General features: G+C 41.1%; 1 protein-coding gene across 2 annotated transcripts in view; it reads right to left on the bottom strand.

Moving 5' to 3' along the window:
- The window catches only part of LOC308172700 (phospholipid-transporting ATPase ABCA1), a 172,311-nt gene that overhangs the window by 143,236 nt on the left and 8,167 nt on the right, over positions 1-20,908 (bottom strand). For both annotated transcript variants that reach the window (XM_080547635.1, XM_080547636.1), the window contains exons 2-9: positions 19,579-19,708; positions 15,471-15,564; positions 14,183-14,324; positions 13,542-13,669; positions 11,645-11,772; positions 10,701-10,898; positions 3,928-4,017; positions 2,868-3,081 (exon numbers count right to left, since the gene is read on the bottom strand). In XM_080547635.1, coding sequence (XP_080403761.1) covers positions 2,868-3,081; positions 3,928-4,017; positions 10,701-10,898; positions 11,645-11,772; positions 13,542-13,669; positions 14,183-14,324; positions 15,471-15,564; positions 19,579-19,644 — 1,060 coding nt within the window. In that variant the 5' untranslated portion in view covers positions 19,645-19,708. The remainder of the gene's footprint in view (positions 1-2,867; positions 3,082-3,927; positions 4,018-10,700; positions 10,899-11,644; positions 11,773-13,541; positions 13,670-14,182; positions 14,325-15,470; positions 15,565-19,578; positions 19,709-20,908) is intronic.

Here is a 20,908-nt window from a genome sequence, read left to right as displayed (position 1 = left end):
GATTAGACAGCGTGATTATTGCACAGATATGCCTTAGGCTGGTCACAATAAAAGGCCACTCTTAAATGTGCAGTTTTATCACACAGCACAATGCCAAAGATGTCTCAAGTTTTTGAGGGAGCGTGCGATTGGCAGGAATGTCCACCAGAGCTGTTGCCTGTGAATTGAATGTTCATTTCTCCACCATAAGCAGTCTCCAAAGTCGTTTCCAATTCCAATCTCAGAAACGCCTTTGAAGATGGCTTATGGTAGAGAAATGAACATTCAATTCACAGGCAACAGCTCTGGCAATTGCACGCTCCCTCAAAACATGTGACATCTTTGGCATTGTGCTGTCGGTAACAGGGTTGACGAAACACACATTATCCATGTTGATTATATGTGTAAAAAAAGATGATAGCCTGAGTTGACATGGCACATTTTCTCTCTCTCTCTCTCTCTCTCTCTCTCTCTCTCTCTCTCTCTCTCTCTCTCTCTCTCTCTCTCTCTCTCTCTCTCTCTCTCTCTCTCTCTCTCTCTCTCTCTATATATATATATCTCTCTCTCTATATCTATATATATATATATCTATATATATATATATATATATATATATATATATATATATATATATATGTATGACTCTGGCTTCCCCCTCCCCCCCGCCTCCAAGTCTGCCCAGGACTGAACATGCACTGGACCTTGAATAACTCTGCACTGCACTTTATATACAGCACTATTCATGCACTGTCTGTCCTGTGTTGTCCTGTTTTTGCCTGTCTTTGCATTTGTATGTGTACTTGTTTTGTTCATGTATATGTGAAAAAAGCATAAATGCACCTTCTGTAAATGCCAAAGCAAATTCCTACATGTGTCAAGCATAATGGCAATAAACGTTATCTGAATCTGAATCTGAATGTATCAGGAGACGGCTTGTAACAAGCGTGGCTGGGGGGGGGGGGGTTATAGTACAATCGATTGAAAGAGTCAATCTCATTTATCCTTTGTGTGCCATTATAAAAAGGACACAAACAGAAATGATTGTTTACTGCTATGGGGAACAGTCACTACCCCCCCCCCCCCTACTACTTATTTTATGTAATGGCACTGTTAGATAGTGCCTAATGCCATCATAAATTAATTGGAAAAGAAAGCAATGGAGCATTTACCCTAGCCTCTTTTCATTCCTTTATTACAGCTGTTTTAGTAATCCTCTGAGTACTGTTGTCGCCTTGCAAATGAGACATTGGCCACTGAGAAAAGAGACATTGTACATACCGTATTAATTTACTGTACTGTACATAACAATAAAAGACCCAGAGAACCCTGGGAAGTTATAAGCATGCAACCCAAAAAAATAAGCTGATTCATTCAAATGGAGGGTGCATTGTTTTACTAATTTGTAAGCACACCAGCACACAAATCCACTTTAGGGTGTAACTTTGTTCCAGGAAAGAGCCTGCTTATGAAAACCTCATTTTCGGCAGGATTCTCAAAAGAACAGGCAATTAATGAAACAGGATAGCAAGGCCCCTAATTAAGCAAGTCCCCAAGACATTACACTGGAGAAGTAGTGCTCCGAGGTAAGCCGGGGGACCAACACATTGTGTGTAATGAGGAGCAACAAGGAACTGTAAATAAACAGTTTAGACTTGACAGGCAGATCCCAAGAAACGGGTTTCAGCTATTAGCTTTGAGTTCGGTGCCTCTGATCTCTTGAAAACTTCTGCTCGGACCGTGAAGACGGTGTTGTAGTTTTATATCATTTTATACTGAGAAATGTAAGTCTCTCTACAGTTTGGCGAATCTAGCCCTTAATTAATTAAGGAAGGCCCATTTCCTTCCTGTAAGGGATGGGCCAAGATCTGTGGCTCAGTGAGTAATTCTGACTATGGACAGGGCCCATAACTTGTGCAATCACAGATTTGTATAATATGATTGGTTCCCAAGAATAGTGACCTCGTGATCATGGACAGTTCTATAAATATGAGTCCCGCCCAATGTTGCTTTTTGCTTTTTGTCTGCTACTTTCTCTCTGCGCTCATGTGACTTTGCTTAATAAAAGGCCTCTTTGGAGACAATTGATTTAAGCTCTTTGTGCTTCATACGTTTTACTCAATCTATTAAGAATCAATTAAATCCACAACAATGGCAACATCATGTTTCATGTCACTGTGATTTAGCAACATCTAGTGTATGTCTACCAGGGGTGTATTCCATCAACATTGCTAAAGGAAAATCCAGGCTTATTTTGATATGTCTCCTTTCCTTTAGTTACGTTGACCAGGTTCATTGAGAAATAGAGCATAACATAGCATGTATGCCTATGTCTAGGCTATATGACAATAACAACAATTTTTTCAGCACAACACACCTGTGATAAGAATCATGCATTTTCCCAATGATAATCATGACATTTGAAGCACGTACAGTATGAATGTCATTTTCAAACATGGTGGACTGCAATGTGGGTGCTGCTGACACATTGTAGTAGTTTAACGACAACATCAAGCGTCTTTGAGTGTCTAGAAAAGCGCTATATAAGTCTAATGTATTATTATTATTATTATTATTATTATTGACCAACATGCATATCAAGTGCTTATCAAGTCCTGTCCACAATGGACACCTGTGCCCTTAAACAAAAGTCTTTGTCATTAATGAATATCAAGAGGCCAGTTACAAAGGGATGGTAGAGATTACAGAAAAGAAACAAGTGTGTGATCCTCTACACAAGTTCCAAAATTGTTACCCAGGAAGACTGCACAGTACTTGTAAAAAACGATTTACACAGATTGACTAAACAAGGATGACTCAGGCCATATCATGTTTTTGAAGTGATATTTTGCTTCAAGGTGCTGTTCTGATGTAAACGACACAGTACTTACTGGAATTGCCGTTCATGATGCCGGACATTGTCTCGTTGGCCTCAGAGTTGTTTCCCGTTTCTCCAAGGGAAGAAGGAAAACTGAAGGTTGTATTTGTGGAGTTGAAGGCTGGTTCTTTACCACAGAGCAACATATTCAGACTGCCAAACATGTCTGCCTGGAAATCCAGCATGTCAGCGGCCTTAAACATCTTTGAGTTCTGCAGCTTGGACATCTGTATAGGTAAGGGTTTTGATGGGGAACAAGAACAGCAAGATAAGGCCAAGACAGCAGTGTCATATACATTCTAGAGGACAAAAACACCTGCTGCTATGGTAAGTTGTCTTGGAAACTATATGGACAAAAGTATTGGGACACCCAAACATCACACCCATATGTGCTCGTTGAACTTCTCATTCCAAAACCATGGGCATTAATATGGAGTTGGTCCCACCGTTGCTACTGTCTGGGAAGACTTTCTACTAGATTTCAGAATATGGTTGCAGGGATTTGTTCCCATTCAGCCACAAGAGCATTAATGAAGTTGGGCGAGAAGGACTAGCTTGCAGTCGGCGTTCCAATTCATCCCAAAGGTGTTCAATGGGGTTGAGGTCAGAGCTCTGTATGCAGACTAGTCAGGTTTTCTCAGACCAAACTCGGCAAACCATGTCGTGGTCCTCTGTGGCTCAGTTGGTAGAGCATGGCGCTAACAACGCTTCGATTGTGGGTTTGTTTCCCGTTGGGACCATATATACTGAGAAATGTATGCGCTCACTGCAATGTAAGTCGCTTTGGATAAAAGCGTGAGCTAAATGGCATACTGTATATTATATGTCATTATGGACCTCACTTTGTGTACGGGGGCATTGTCATGCTGAAACTGGAAAGGGCCTTCCCCAAACCGTTGCCACAAAGTTGGAAGCATACAATTCTCTAGAATCACATTGTATACTGTAGCATTAAGATTTCCCTTCACTGGAACTCAGGGGCCTATCCCAAACCATGAAAACAGCCCCAGACGATAATTGTGTCCACATACTTTTGTCCACATGTTCAGATGCTAAATAATAACTACACCAACCTCTTCCATCAGTGGGAAAGCATCCACTGTGGTTCTGTTGATTAATCCAAATGTCTCCTCCGCCTGATCCAGATCCAAAGCCAAAGGTAGCTAAAGGAGAACATTACAAGTTGATTTACAAAACATTACTGAGCCATTTCCAAGACATACTGTAATGCATTATATATAAAGCTCAGAAAATCATGTTTACATCGTATGTTAATGTTAATGTTAATGTTAATTTTATTTATAATGCGCCCCCCATCCAACTTTTACATCGGCCCGGGGCGCAGCCCGGGTAAAGGAACAGATAAAGACAAAGACAAGGAACACAGAAAGCAATCAGACACAGACGACTTAAACGTAAATCTCAGGCATACAATTCACAACAAATAGGGAGTAGACTTAGGGAATATCATTTAGGAAGAGGTGGGTTTTTAACTTGGCTCTAAAGGAGTCCAGAGTGGGGGCAAACTTGATGGCAGAAGGGAGCGCGTTCCACAGGGTCGGTGCTATCACCGCAAAGGCACGGTCACCCTTCCTCGGTATATGGAATCTTACAAAGTGGTTAACACACCTACTTCTCAGAAGCATGCAATTCTATACCTGTGTACAGTATAAACACTGTAGCCTACTATCAATTTAATGATTTATACAACAGTTAGTTCCGACCAAGTAATTTGATTGGACAAGAGGCATTCCATGAGTGCTGATATACAGTATAACAGCACTGGGACTTTTAACTATATGTATCACTCCGAATGTCCGTTAATACAAAGTAGCTAGCCTGCAGATGTTTGTGTTCAGGTTACTAGGCAACAGTCCAGTTGCGGAACTTTTTTGTTGTTGACGGAGCCAAAATAAATGATTAAATAAACAAACAAATCATAATCTGTTGTCACTTATTACTGTTAACTAATAAATTGCGCTGTACGTAGAACTGTTGTATAAAAGTAATATCACACTCGAGGTTGTGCTGTTTTAAAAATATATATATATATCTGATTGATTGTGGCTGAGTACCAAAGACAATCACAGCCGTGCTGATATTCAGTATAACAGCACTCCCTCTCGTGTGATATTGCTTAATTATATGTAAATATGAATCAATCAATGCGTGACTATTGATGAACACAGAGTCTCCCCTTAAAATGATTTGGTGCATGATTCCCAGAGTACAGTTTGTTTGAACATCACATCTCAAAAACAAAGTCATAGGCAACAATGTACTTTTTTATCGGTGCACACTGAAAATGAGACACAGCTACAATATAAACAGTGGCACTGGCGGACTCAGGGGGGGGGGGGGGCAGGGGGGGCTCCTTGTGCCCCCACGGTTGAAAAACGTCTGTCTTAAGTGCCCTTTTGAGTGGCAAAAGTGCCCTTTTGAGTGGCGAAAATGAGAGGGCGTGCCCTATTGGTGCCCCTCCGATGGTCTAAACTTGACCATGTGCCCCCACAGTTGAAAAACGTCGCACTTAAGTGCCATTTTGAGTGGCAAAATTAGAGGATGTGCCCTATTGACTGCCCTTCCAATGGTCTAAACTTGACCATGTGCACTGATGGGCTCCCATGTTGTGCAGTAGGTGCCCTTTTTTTCTTTTCGCCCCTGCCCTTCAAACAGCCTGAGTCCGCCACTGTACAGTGAGGTGCAAAAATGTGGGCATGACACATTTTTGCAAATTTTAAAGCTCCTTTTTATCTTCATTTTAAATAATAAAAAAGGAAAAGGGCCCTGTGCAAAAGTTTGGGAACCCTTTTGGATTTTTCTTTGTTACCTTTTGAGAAGATGATTACTAAGGCCCAGGCCAAGGTGATTTACGTGATTAATAATAATAATAATTCATTGGAAAAACAAAAACAACATGCAACAGATAACATGAGCACATAGAACACAGAGTTGACGAACAGGCACAGGGAACAATTAACACAGCAATGTCCAGGGGGGGAGGGGGGTGGCAGGGTTAGGGGAGATGGTTAGGGGTAGGGAAGGTTGTATGCATGGGTGGGATTTAAAAGTGGAGAGTGAGGGGGAGTCTCTGAGTGGTTGAGGGAGAGAGTTCCAGAGGCGGGGTGCAGCTCGCGAAAAAGCACCGTCTCCGAAGCCTTTGAGTTTCGAGGTTGGGACAGTGAGGGGAACAGTGGATGAGGATCGGAGGGTACGTGTAGGGCGATAGGCCAGGCTATGGAGGGCTTTGTAAGTGAGGAGGAGTACTTTGAATTTGACACATTCTTTGATGGGGAGCCAGTGGAGAGAGTGAAGGACAGGAGTGATGTGGTCGTGGGACGGCGTGTTTGAGAGCAGGTGGGCGGCTGAGTTAGGAGGGAGCGGGTGGTGATGCCGGTGAGTAGGGAGTTGCAGTAGTCAAGGCGGGAGGAGATGAAGGCGTGGATGAGGGACTCAGCAGTGTGGGAGACGCAGTGTCTAATTTTGGCAATGTTTCGGAGGTGGAAGTAGGAGGTCTTGACGATGGAGCTGACGTGGGCTGTCGTTAGGGCTTCAATGAGTCAGCGGAATATAATTCCAGGGTTGAACTATATATTCTGAAGTAACTCCATACCTTCTAAAGCCATCAACAATCTGGACCCCTCCTACCTTGCCGACCTCGCCCCCCTCCCGTTGCCTCAGGTTTGACGACCAAACCACCCTCAAGACAACCAGGACCAAGCTCCGGACCTGGGGTGATAGGGCCTTTTCAGCCGCAGCCCCGTCCCTGTGGAACGCCCTCCCCAACCACCTCAGACAGGCCAACACCCTGCCAACATTTAAACAGGCCCTCAAAACCCACCTCTTCAAGCTTGCCTTCACCAGTTAACCCTCTCCCCCTCCCCTTCCCATGTGTCCCCAGCACTACCTTAATTAGGCCCCTATACTTTCTTTTATTTATTTTTTGTTTCTTTTTATTATTACTACTTGATCTTCTCAGTTTGTAAAGCGTATTTGAGTGTCTAGAAAAGCACTATATAAGTCTAATGTATTATTATTATTATTATTAAAGTACCCGACTGCGGTGGCTGTTGTGTCTGGTGTTAAAAACCATGGGTTCCTCTAAACAGTTGTCCAAGGATGTCAGAATCAAGATGGTTCACTTCTACCATCAAGGAGAAGGCTAGAAAAAACGCTCACAACGTTTCAATTCAGAATGTTCAGACGGTATATTTGGAGAAGAAAGGGAGAAGCATTTGTAGAGAAGAACACCTTGTCAACTGTTAAGCATGGAGGTGGATCCATTATGCTTTGTGGTTGTGTAGCAGCTGGGGGCACAGGCAATATTGTGCGGGTGGAAGGAAGAATGGATTCCAACAATATCAAGACATTCTAGACGCTAATGTTCGAAGGTCAGTTCAGAAAGAGAAGTTGAAGAGAGTTTGGGTATTTCAGCAAGACAATGAGCCGAATACCTCAAAATCAACCATGAAGTACCTCTTTGTACCATTAAGAGGTTAGTTTTACTTCTTGTCACTTAGGTATTAATTGTAAAAGGCATTTTGAGTAGTGGCGCCCACATTTTTGCACCCCACTGTACCACTTAGCTAAGGGGGGGAGGGGGGGGGGGTATAGAGTATAGAGAGAGATTCTGCACTTTAGTCTCCATATAGTCTCACAATTGCAGGGGTTCTTCAGAGTGTATTAATGTCGGTTCTATTTGACCCTCGGCAGCAACACACAAGGAAGTGCAGATAAGCTGATTGGAAAAGCACAGGCATCACACAGGCAATTTTGAGTGAAACAGCTTGAAATTGCAGCTGAGTCGTCAATAGGAAGATAGACCCTCGGTGCTGTATCGTATGAGAAGGTGGATAAGGCACAAGCCAAATCTCCTCAAGCCCATTTTTTGTTAAACTACACATTCATTCTTTATTCTATTTATTCTCCGTGTTTTTATCGGGCTTACCGCAGCTGTGTGCGTCGTTCGTGGCGGAACGATTATACAAAAAACGGTTCTCTAATTGAATTATGGGCTCCGGAGTACCTCACTTCCTGTCTATTGTTATTGGTGTTTCATGCTCCCTTCAGACAACAAGCTGCTACAAATGTCTAAATCACCCACTGCCACTCGATAGAGCCGCGATAAACTCTGACTCATTTTTTCTCCTCCTTTAGTTCTTCTCTTTATGTTGTTGTTATCGCCGTCATTTCGGCAAACTCCAAGCTTAAGAGTGTGAAAGACTTTTCTCTCCTCCTATTTTGCTGGAGGGGCCAGATTACTTTTTTGCCCATCTTGTCTGGCTTTCCCTTCAATGACTGGAAATGCCTCAGGGCTTAGGTTGTTTAAATGGCTTCTCCTCTCTCACTGAACTTCTTGCCTTATCACTTATTCATAGTGTTTGCTGTCTCACACATTTTCTCTCAGAGATTAAACTATGAAAGAAAGTGCACTCTTTCATCAGCGCAACAGGAATTACGGAGTTAAATCAGAATTGGTCAAATATCAACGCTTATGGACATATAGTTTCGTCCGATTGCACTTACAGCAGTCGCTGGGATTAATGGACCTTTCTGTAGCATAGGCTTGGGAACATATCTTCCATCTTGGGCTTCATTTAGACATGCATTTACCCACATGGTGATACACATTGTTACAATACAAAATGTCAACATCGTGGGACAGATCCAGTCTCACATATTGAAAAGGAGTAATAAACAGCAGGTTAACACCAGAACAGCCGTGGGTGGGGTCATTTGACCCTGTGAGTAAATTAAATGTTATATCTTTGCACTCGATCAAATTTCAGGACCCTCCTTTCATGACTTTTCCTAGATATGTGCGTTCTACCACCCAGTAACCTGACATTTTCAAAATCACATCAGGATAAGCTAGTATAAAGCTATTTCGCTTGGTGTAGGAGGCAGGCTAATTTAATAGGGGGCCAACTAGTGGTCGCTGTGTGTAAGGAGCAGCTTACCATTGTAAAGACTATGGTCATTTGACCCCAGAGGCGGCTCTTATAGTAGATAAAGAAGGCATGGCTATTCTAGTGTTAAGATGTTAAGACACTTTTAACATTAGTATGCCCTGTTTGGGTGAGTGCATTGGGACCAACGTTCTTTTTGGGACCATATGTTTTTTTAGATTTAGTCTAGTCTAAAATAGACACATTTTACATTTGTCTTGTCTCCTTAACTCATAGTAAACATAAATCACTGACTTCCATGTGCACAAACATATACAGGTAGCTTGTCCTACGAACATATGTTTGTGCATAACATCTTATGGCATTATTCTCTTCCCAACCACAACAACCAAATTAGCAGAAGCAGTGGAATAAGTGGAATCAAGGTGGACAAGACACATAAAGGTATAACACACATATTTCCCTCTGTCTGTGTGTTGCAAAGGCTGTCTCCTGTGAAAACTTTGCATTCAGACTCGTTTGAATTTACATGAATAATATGTCTCTTTTTCTGCCGGGAGCAAGTGCGTGCCTGTTTTCCTCAATGATTGGTTTTGGCCAGATGAGAGACAGTTCGCCGATAGAGATGTGGTGGTCGTGACTTGCAAATGACCTGCGTGTGGAATTAATTCCCCACCAATAACAGCAACGCAATGTTGCAATGGGAACGTCTTACAATTCTGCTAATGTTCATGCATGCTTTTGCTGGGACCAAGCAAATAACCCTTCTCTCCAAAAACTCTTGTCCATCTGGGTTGTTAAATGCAAGCTCTGAATAGGGAAAACAATTCCATTTGAACGGTCCTGCAACTCGTAATTATAAGTAGGAAATTCTGGAATTATCCTCAAGCTCTGAGTTTCCGAGCTGTGACATCATGTGAACAAGAAAGTAGCCATGAGCATCACAGGATATTCAGGAGCTTAGTGAAGCTAAGTGAGTACTTGCTCCTTACCCAGAGTACTTACTCCTTACGTTCCAACGACTGTTATCTGCTAAATGTCCCCAAAGTTCGCACTGAATTCGGCAAGCACTCCTTCATGCACTTTGCACCCGCTGCCTGGAATTCACTACAGAGCACTCTGAACCTGAAGGAACTAATTTCTCTTGGGACATTTAAAAACCTTGTGAGTAACTTGGAATCAGCCTCATATCGTTCTTGCTCCTGCTTTTTTATGAAAGTCCCATTATTTCACTCTATTGCTCTGACCAGATTGTATTTTGTCTATTTTGTTGTTGTTGACTTGGTGTTGTTTTATTGTGTAAATCTGCTGTTTGTTTTAACTGTCCAAACTCTATGTTTTAAGCTGCTGTCTTGGCCAGGCTTCCCTCGGAAAAGAGATAATTGTGTCTCAATGGGACTGACCTGGTTAAATAAAGGCTAAATAAAAATATTAAATTAAAAGGGTTAGGGTTAGGAAGTGGAAATATAACAAAAATGTGTTTATAGTTTCCGTGCATGAGATATTATGCAAAATTGATTCTTCTGGCCAATGTTAACCATCACCTCGGGGCATTCATGTTGTTGACCACAAAACATTTGACTGCTCTGAACTCGGTGGTCAAAGTTCACAGATGGGGAGTCTGATTTTAGAGATAATTGAATCTCTTGAGGAGATCACCATGAGTGCAGATATCAGCTGTTCATGCAGTCATGCATGCTTACATACTAAACACTCTAGATGGAGACAATCTGATAGTTAGACAGATTAGGGTAGCAAAACAATTATTCATAATCATGACTTTTTTTTATTCTAAAATGTATATATCGAAACGGTCATGACGTGTCCAAGTACCACAGAGAGGAATTCAACAATGTTTAATATCGTACAACATACAATGAACTACACACTATAATCAAACACATTTAGGACATTGGGTAGTAAATGAAACTACTCACTGTGGAAAGCATCTTCTGTGTGTCCAGATTTTGGAGTAAAACCCGCCTGGTTTCCCTCAGCTGCTGTGCTGTGAGAGAGCAGCTGACATTTTGAAAGGCCTCCTTGTCAGATGCGCTGGTAAACTCGACATATTCGTCAAGATTGGTTCCGTTGCACACGATGCTCCTCAGGTTGTTTCCACTTGGAACGGTCATCATCTGGTGAACAAATATGAACATTTTGTAGAAGTTGCAGATTAACACTAGAACAGCCGTGCCTATTTCACCTACCATAAGAGCCTAGTCTTTACAATGGTAAGCTTCTATTTACACACAACAGCCACTAGTTGGCGTGTCTTGTAAATAAGCCTGACTCCTACACAGAAAAACTGCAAAATAGCTTTATGCTAGCTTATCCTGATGTGATTTTGAAAATGTAAGGATTCTGGGTGGTAGAACGCACATACAGTATATAGGAAAAGTCATGAAAGGAGGGTCCTGCAATTTGATGACCCCACCCATGGCTGTTCTAGTATTAATTAAGAGAATCCTATCTAGACATTGTCTTAATCTATCAGGGGAAACCAACTCCCAACTCATCTGACATCACTTGGAACATTGGCAGGGTATCAATTGAGAAGCTGAGAGAAACGTATCACACTTAGCACTGTAACAGCTGCGTTCTTCCAAAGAACAAGTGTTTGGTCCCTGTCTGAAGAACAGTGCAATTGGGGGGTGGGGTGGTGGCACTTCACACAGCTCTGTTCTTTAACACAACTAATTCTACTGACCAATCAGCTGTTCATCAGGCCTTTTATTATGTAGATAAGGTTTGTCAGTGCAGGGCTGGAGCAAATCCTCCACACCACATACAAGAGTTCAGTTTACGGTTAGACAAAACTTGCCAGCCAGCACTACCTTCACATACAACGATGTTATGTAGAAAATACAAAATGCTGACCAACCTGATTCAGTCGAATATTTGCGTTCATAAGGCTGTTGACAACTGACGGTGTCACAGACAGGTCATCCATCAAATATGCACTTAAGGTTTCATTTTCATTCAAGATGCTCCTCAGCTGAATGGGTTGACCTTAAACATTAAAAGGAAGAGAGAGAGTAATGGATAGAGTGGTAAACTATTTCTTGCTGTAAGTACAGGTACATCAGTCTTACAAAAGCACCAATGCAATATACTGAAAAGCACAAACAAAAAGGTTAAATGGACGTTGCTAAGTCATGTTTGTACATTCAAGAAAGGCACTTTAAAAGTGAGTTGCTTGGATTTCTTTAACGCAACATTGCAGTTCGTGAGCTTAGAATTACAAGGTTCTATCTCCGTTTAGGGCAGTTCAGAGATATTGAGCGTCAACGTTTTTACATTCCATTATGTTTTGTGAGATGAAACCTTTGTATTTTATGAATTACTAACTCAAAAATGTCAACATTTTAAAAATAACACCACACAGGCATCAATAAACACCTAATGGATGAGATTATGTAAAAAAAACTCAATTTTGACAAAAATGGAGATAGAACCGTATAATTCTAACGTCACGAGTTGTTGCAGTAATTGTTGGTGGGAGCTGAGCACATCTTTGCTAAACATGTATCAGTTGGATAAGCAGCCATTTGATCCTGATTACAAAACATGCCCGCTGATAGTTGGGATCTTAAAGACAAGCCTCAAAACTAATTGACTGTTGAATGTAAGCCTCCCCCTTTGCCAATCAGATTAGCTGAATGCAATATGCAGGTCAGAAAGTCGCAGAGATACAGGCCACTCTTTTTGCTCTGTAACGTTTTGCTGACGTCGTACTCGGATCTATCGCGTTTGATGCTCAATGTTCTCAGTTCTAATACGGTTCGTTTAGATTAAGCAAAGAAGAAACAAATTATTGACATGCTACCTCTTAGTTGTACCTCTATTATTACTGCCATAACTGAAACACCCCCCCGATGACGGCGGATTAAACACATAGGTCGAAACCAAAACATGCTCTGGCCTCTAACTGAACTCGACCAATGAGATCGGAGTCCCTATCCCAAAGCTTTTTAATTATCTCCGGAAAAAGCACAACAAAATCACCTTCACCATCCCTATTCCTTTGATATCCCGCTGCTTCTCATTCGTGTTAAATTAATGACCTTTTGTGGTCGAGCCTCAGATGTATCCCATTAATTATGCCACGGCTTAGATCTTTGATGGATTTAATCTTGTATATTACAAGCCTGTGACTCCGAAATGCAAATGCCCTGCAAGCAGTTTGTCCAGCCTTGACAATGGCGGGGTCCCGTTTGCCTATTTGCAAATTAGGTGCCTTATGAAAATGTGAATATCATCAGGCTAAATTAGCCTAATGCAAACCAGCAACTTATAAAGATAAACGATCTGTCACTCGGCATGGAAAAATTACATCGTAAATAATCTTGCGGCATTGTTTTTGATAGACCTCTGAGTTGCCGCCTATACGAAAGGGCTATCTGGCACTCATTGATGAAGGACTATGGTCCAAGCCATGGAAAAAGTGATTGTCAGTGTGGTAAAGTATACAGTACTGGTTCCAATTACTGCTGAACCATTTGTCCGAAACAATAAAAATGTAATTAATCATGATTAAAATGGTTGGATCTTCATTATGACAGTCAATGCCAATGCATTGCAGAGCGCTGTCTGTTGAGGTGGAAGGCCACAGACAACACTCTCTTGCATATTAAATTAATTTAAATACACTGTTCAAATGGATCCATTCTTGGCAGTGTCTTCCATTCAGAACACATTGTCTTCGGAAAAAGCATGTTCTATTTGTGTCTATCTACTGCCATAGTTACAGAATGTAGTGTATTGTGTGCTATACATACCATTGGCAGGGTTATACCTCTGTAGAATCCGATCCCATTGGTCCACATCCTGAGAGAGGCGCTGGACGTTGGTAAGGATGGATGTGTTTGTCACAAGCACCTGGAGCTCAATCAACACACCAGCAATTCTGGATGAACAGAGAAAGATGATTAGATGGTCTACCCCAGGCTTGTACTCAGAGTAAATGATTATTTGATTACTCTATTGGTAATGCTTAACACTAGAACAGCCTTTGAGTAAAGACAAATGTTATATCTTTGCAAAATTTCAAATTTCAGAACCCTCCTTTCATGACCTTTCCTAGATATGTGCGTTCTACAACCCAGTATCCTTACATTTTCCAAATCACATCAGGATAAGCTAATATAAACGTTTTTTAATATAAAAAAATAAATATTTGGCAGTTTTTCTGTGTAGGAAGCAGGCTAATTTACAAGCGGACAACTAGTGGTCGTTGTATGTAAATAGCAGCTTGAGCATTGTAAAGAGGAAGGCGGCTCTTTTAGTAGGTAAAAGGGCACGGCTGTTCTAGTGTTAATACGTTAATTCATTTTAAATGGTACCTATCCTATTAGATCGATACACATTAGAGTGACTGCTTGGGAAGGTCGTATAGTAATAGTACAGTAGCCCTACATACATGGAGGAGTCAAAGTTGTTGACCTGGCCTGGGGTCTCTCCTGGGGTAGGGTGGTCTTCACAGGGGTTGTCGATGTTACACATCATGCCTTGAAGCCAGGGTAGCAAGCCGGCCGAAGGCATGGCTTTGTTTGGATAATGACCTGGAACAACATGAATGCATTTCATTTCCTGGCACACTTGGGTGTCTAATTCAAGTTTACAAGGATTTTTTTTTAGGAATGGTGGAAGGTGATATACTGTATGATACACCATTTGCTAGATCAGTTTGACATTTGCTCTTGATTCTCTGGGATACCAACATCGTTGAATACCAACATCGTTGAATACCAACATCGTCAGGTGATAAAGTTGTGTTGAAGAGGCAGGTAGGTAATGAGCAGAAGGAGTAAATAATGAGAAATGGCTATTGTTGCATTTTGTATCATAACTCGAGTACGGAAATAAACACTGCTTCAATCCTCAACCCAATAAAAAAGAAGATACATCAATGACTTCAATCAATAATTATTCAAAATTAATATAAGCTTGAATAATAATAAGTATGATTTCACAAAATAAGATTGGTTAAGTATTCCATTCATGTAATAGCAGACACCTTTATCCAAAGTGGTTTACAACAAATACGTTTGTCTAAGTAAGTGAATCATCTATCCATCTGTCATCGCAAAGAAAAAGTAACTTATGCTCGAGCAAAGGGCCATTAGCAGTCATAATGATCAAAGGAAGGAATGATAGAAGATTTTTTTTTTTTTTTTTTACAGAACAAAAACTGTACAGGGGGGTAGAGGGGATGGAGAGGTTTCAGGAGGGGCAGTTAAGGTGTAGCCTAAAGAGATCAGGCATCAACAGTAAGAAATAAACATACAGCATGTTCTAAACCAATACAAGTTAAATTGTGATGTTAGAATTATATGGTTCTATCTCCATTTTAGTTTTTTTACATAATCTGATCCATTAGATGTTTATTAATGCCTGTGTGGTCTTATTTTTAAAATGTTGACATTTTTGAGTTAGTAATTCATAAAAGACAACGGTTTCATCTCACAAAACATAATGGAATGTAAAAACGTTGACGCTCAATATCTCTGAACTGCCCTAAACGGAGATAGAACCTTTCAATTCTAAGCTTACGAAATGTTGTACCTGAGCTCTGTCTAACCTTGCTTTCTGCAAATAGATGAATGTGTGCTTCATTCATTCATTCATTCATTCATTCATTCATTCATTCATTCATTCATTCATTCATTCATTCATTCATTCATTCATTCATTCATTCTAGTACTTACATTGGCCTTTGTGCAAAGGCTGATTGGTTGATCGCACCCAGACAAGGATAAAGAACAGGAAGAGGGGCCATAACAACTCAACCACCAGACGCACCTGCAATGAAATTGGAAAATAAATTAAGTGCTCTGTTTCTCTTGTTGTTACTTTTTCTCTCTGTGTTATTCTGCTGTTCTAAGGACCTCAACTTAACTTTACCCTAATGAATGGTACTTTACTAGAAGGTACAATGGACCTATCACTAAGCCACGCCCCCTTTGAAAACTCGGACAAACAAACAACGCTTCACTGACAATGACTGACCGACCCTGACTGAATGACATTCAATGACATTCAATGACTTACATTGACTTTCTGATTTCTGATTTACCACAGCAAGTAATAGACATGTTTTTTTTTTTTTAAGATGACAAGAATATTTAGTCTAGAAGCTTTTCACCATCAGATATTAGCGAGTTGTTTGTCCGAGTTTTCTGCCTGTCGTGACTTTTGCTGTGATATGATTGGACAATTTCTATTTTGGGGCGTGGCTTAGCGATAGGTCCATTCAGTCACAGTTGCTAAAGAAATGTTATGGTTACCATGCCAATGACAGACTTTTGTCCCATGTGTTTAAATGAGATGACCCATTTACATTTGTGATCTGAAATGAACAAGGCCATGTCTTGCACATACAGTATGGGTGAAGAGTGGACTCTTATTAGCACCATTCCTCTACTGTGAATACATCATTTAGTTTCACTTTATTTTAATACACAAAATAGGTGGGAAGTACAGTATATTGATAAAATACTGTAGATTCATACATTGTAGTGATTCTGGCTTCGTTCTTAAGACCCTGACTCAGGATAGTGTCCAGTAGGGAGTAAGGCGGTTGCAAAGGGAAAGTAATTAAGATATAACTTACAGAACTACTCACTCGGAGATAATGGAAAAAGCTAGCTCTCGCCAGGCAATTAACTGAAGTTAATTGATCAAAATAAATACAAGTATTATCAACAAGGACATCTATACATGAATTAAGGCCTTTCGATCGCCACATTTCAAATGCACCTTTGTTAAAATCACCAGTTATGTGAAAATGTACTTTTCTAATTAGGCTACTGGGTATGGCTCAGCTGTGTGAGTGAGCAAGCATCCATGCATGAGTGCATGTGTGTGTGTGTGTGTGTGTGTGTGTGTGTGTGTGTGTGTGTGTGTGTGTGTGTAGTCACTGTTGTTGGGTTGGCTACATTACTATAGCTTTGAGCATTTACAAGGGATGAGACTGCAAGCTTGGCTGACTCCTCAACACGGCCAAAAGCTTTCCCCACTCATCTTCTGGTACGCTGTCCATCTTGTGATAAACGGGAACCTAAACCTTGCCCCTTTGCCTTCTTTTATGTGGCCATTTCACCACTCACCTGCTTTCCTACCACCATCTGAGAGTGCTGGCCACAATTTCAAATAACCCCTGGGAATGGAAAGGACGGAGAAAGAAACAAGGTATAGAATGGATACCTGAAGGCTTGGAGTATTCCCTTTTAGTGTTTCTCTTAATTTGTCCCGTGGGGGAGCAGGCTAGCAATTATCTGGAGCAAAATACTGAGGCAGAGGAGATGGAAGGCTATTCACCCATCTTAACTAATCAAAGTTCAATCTGACTACTAGGCCTATATGCCTTACCTCACACACAGTGAAGGCTTATTACTAACATTAGCATCAGTGAGCTATAGCCTCAAACTAGAACTCGTATGTAGCCTAGCTACACAGCTGTCACACAAACGTGTGCAGCTAATAGACAAGGTAGGACAAGTACATCAACATCCGTACTCCGGGAGACTTCGCCTCAGGAGGGCAATTCAACTCTTCTGTAAAACAACATGACGTCTATCTACAGGCTTACATTGAGACAACTATGGGATAAATTACAACGCTGGAGAATGCTATTAATATACACTCACTGAACACTTTATCAAGAACGCCTGTAGACCTTCTCATTCATGCAATGTGTTCTTGGCACACTCTTTATTCCCCTATGATTACAACTTACAGTTATGGACACCCCTTTGCTCATCCCTGTTGACAGAGAATTGATCATATCAGATCCTAAACCCAAAATACTATTTTACCATGCCCTCAACCATGCCCCTGAACTACAAATCTCTCCACGCCTGCGCCCCCCAGTACCTAACTGACCTTCTCTGCCAACACACCCCATCCCGGAACCTGCGGTCCTCAGACATGGGTCTGCTCTCCATCACCGGTTTTTAGCATGTTGACGTTCTATCAGCATGCTGTGATGTGCTAAGCGCGCAGTTAGATGTTCATAGCGATGTTCCTGATTAGCTGCTAGCTAGCAGATCAGATTTCGATCTATGACACTGTTTGTTTGAAAGCTCACAATCTCCAAAGTCGGGGGCTTTTTCACCAGACCCTGTCACAATTGACAAATGGAGAGGAACAAAACTGCTCAGCAATGCTACCCTGAGGCAGGGGCAGACGTCTGGACAGTTTCATCTAGTCTCAGCTGTTATCTGTACCTGCCTGGAGCTGACAATGTGTGCACTGCTAGTGCTGGCTAAAATGGGATGGATGTAGAATGTATAAAACAAATGTATTATTATTATAGATTGGTTTATTTGATTGAGTTTTACTACCCAGAGCATGCATCCTTTTGAAGTATAACATGAGTGGGGCGGGGTGATGGATGCATAACCTCTTAAATCACACCCATCGGGGCAAAAAGGAGCAATTGAGAAAGAGTAGAGTTTTTTTTTTTTACATGAAATAGTACTGGGAAACAACAGACACCCCATTTTTCATATTTTGGTGATGCTATTTGATCTGGAGGAGACAGAATTCAAGCCAAAACACTGGAAATGATGATAACTTCACTTCAGTAGGTTATTGAAAATGTAACCAGGTGAGCAGATGCTCCCTCAAGCCCCATCACCATAGCAAAGCCCACATATCAACTGTAACTCCTTAAAACAATTAAACATCAAATGAAAATGGACCAATACAGCAAACAACAATAAGTGAAGGCTGTATAAAGCGGTTTCTAAGAGACCTCTGATCTGTGTGTTGCTATTGTGGTTACTACCTCCATACACTCAGTAGCCTGTACCCTTATGTCAAGTAAGTGACATCACAGCCAATTAAATCCTCCATACATCATTAGCTGGTACATTAGGCTTGTGTTAAGGAAAGGGATATGTGTAATGACAGAGAGGTGAGGAGATAACGACGGGGGTCCGGGGAATAGGGGGAATAGGCTTGGGCAAAGAAGAGATAATAAAATACCTTTTAGTCTGAACCTGAGGAATCAGGGTGTTTTTTGTTGCTGCCCAATTCATGTAGTCACACAGGTGTTTCTACAGCAAGGGCAATTTGAAAATGGATCACGTGATCAATTTGCATAACAACATTCCAGTCATAAAAAGCTGTGTCATAAAAACTTTGTTACACCACAAAGTTTAAGACTCGGTGACTCAGGGATATCTTGAGTTGGTGTTTTTTCAGCACTTTTTTGATGGTTTAAGTGACCTTGAACAATAATATGAGACTGAGTGTTGTTGCCAAAGCACTCACACAGTCACCAAGAAGCACACAAAGAGCTTTTTGAAAGGACGTCTCTATTTGCATTCCCATTGGTTGCCTATGAAAGCAAGAATAGAAATATGTCTATCTGTGGGTCATCACCGGCTAAAGTATTAGCCTCGGTATATATACTGTACTAGTAGAAAAAGCGGTCTGGACTTCAAACAAGCCTTTGCTTTTACCGTTCCTCACAACCCATCCCTTTCCATTAGACCAGACTGGCTTTGTTAAAAACACAGCATAGTGTGACACGACATCTACACGAGATAGGCCTAAATCTCTGTAAAATATAAGGTGACTTTCTTAACTTGTGTGCATGTCATGGTACAACTCATTTTCTCTCTAAGCAGGGAGGGAATTTAAGCAGTTCACATTCATGTGAGACCATTTCCAGCCAAATCCTCCTCCTAAACGTTTCCTTAACTCGCAGCGCCTCAGTTCCCCTGTTGCTAACGCTAGGATGGAGCTGCATCCTCGTGTTACCCCTTTGTGTGGGAACCTTGAGCAGATAAGGGAGGGAGCCAATACCTTTTGTCTCTTCCGGAGAGTGAAGTTCTTCCACAGGAGCAGACCGAGCTGTGTCAGGAGACCCATTACGCCTTAGCCTGGCAATATCCTGCCAACGCGTCGCTATGGCAACCGCCCTCTTTAATAAACCCTAAAGGGAATAAAAGCAGGGTTTGCTTTTAATACAGAGAGCCATGCATCAAAAAGGCAACAAAAAAAAACACTATTCACATACTTCCCAAGGCCACGGTATACTCTCTGACAAAGCACCCGTTTTATTAAATGATTGTGTGGAAACTCAGTGATGATGCATATCATAATAAAGGGATGATACTGTACACATGCACTGATTGCGCCTTGGCTTGACTGTGGCGTTTGAGTGCAACTGCTCTAAATTCAACTGCCACTCATTATTATCACACAGTCGATCACCTGGTTGATTGTACTATAGCAATGGGGCAGTCCCACTGTTTTTCTTTGTATTGATAGAGACAGTAGAGACTTTGACAGGAAGGATGGGTGTGAGAGAGAGAGAGAAGGGATGACATGTAGGATATGTCCGCGGCCGGAATCGAACCGGGAATCCTGCGGTTACGTGGTCGACGCTTAACCCGCTACGCCCCTGTACTAGCAATCTCAATAATATTCACAAGCACATCACTGTGGAATTGTAGGTTTGGCCAGTCCACACTTCGAGAATAAAGTCACTTGTAATGATGCCTAACAGTATATGCTATTATTTTAAAACTTGATGGTGATTAATCTAGACTTTTGGAAGATAATGTTTCATGTGAGTTCAGATCCCCATAAAGCATCCGATACTCCAGTAATAACCTTTTATTATTCAAACGATATTATTTAACTGTTTGTAAAGCCACTCATTTTCAGCATCTTTGTTCAGGTTTAGTCCAAATTGTATTAATCAATTAAACATGAACCAGAAGTATAGGATATTAATATTAGGGAATTACAAAAGGTTAGCAGACAGAAATGATTACATATAACTGATGGGTAATCAGTTAACTTATCTTAGTCAAGATTACAGTCATTTTAATTGTAAAAAGACTTTACTAGTATTTTTTACTATCCCTGGCACACAGATTAAACTGATAATGAACACAGATTGATCTGCGTTGGCATTTTACACTCTCATCATGACCTTTATTAAAAATGCAATAATTGCACAACAGGGCTGAGCCCTATTAGATTATAGTTCCGTCATTAACATCTCCCTGCATTCTATTATGTTCATTAGATCACAGTGATTTTCTAAGCCTAAATGACACATTTAACTATCCGATTTATTGTCTTTAGGAGTACCCAATCAGCACTCTTTTATGTCCCCATATTT

This window comes from Nansenia antarctica, assembly GCF_963989245.1.
Source record: "Nansenia antarctica genome assembly, chromosome: 17".
Taxonomy (NCBI): domain Eukaryota; kingdom Metazoa; phylum Chordata; class Actinopteri; order Argentiniformes; family Microstomatidae; genus Nansenia; species Nansenia antarctica.
The sequence above is the reverse complement of the archived record's forward strand: the minus strand, read 5'-3'. Positions and strand labels throughout refer to the sequence as shown.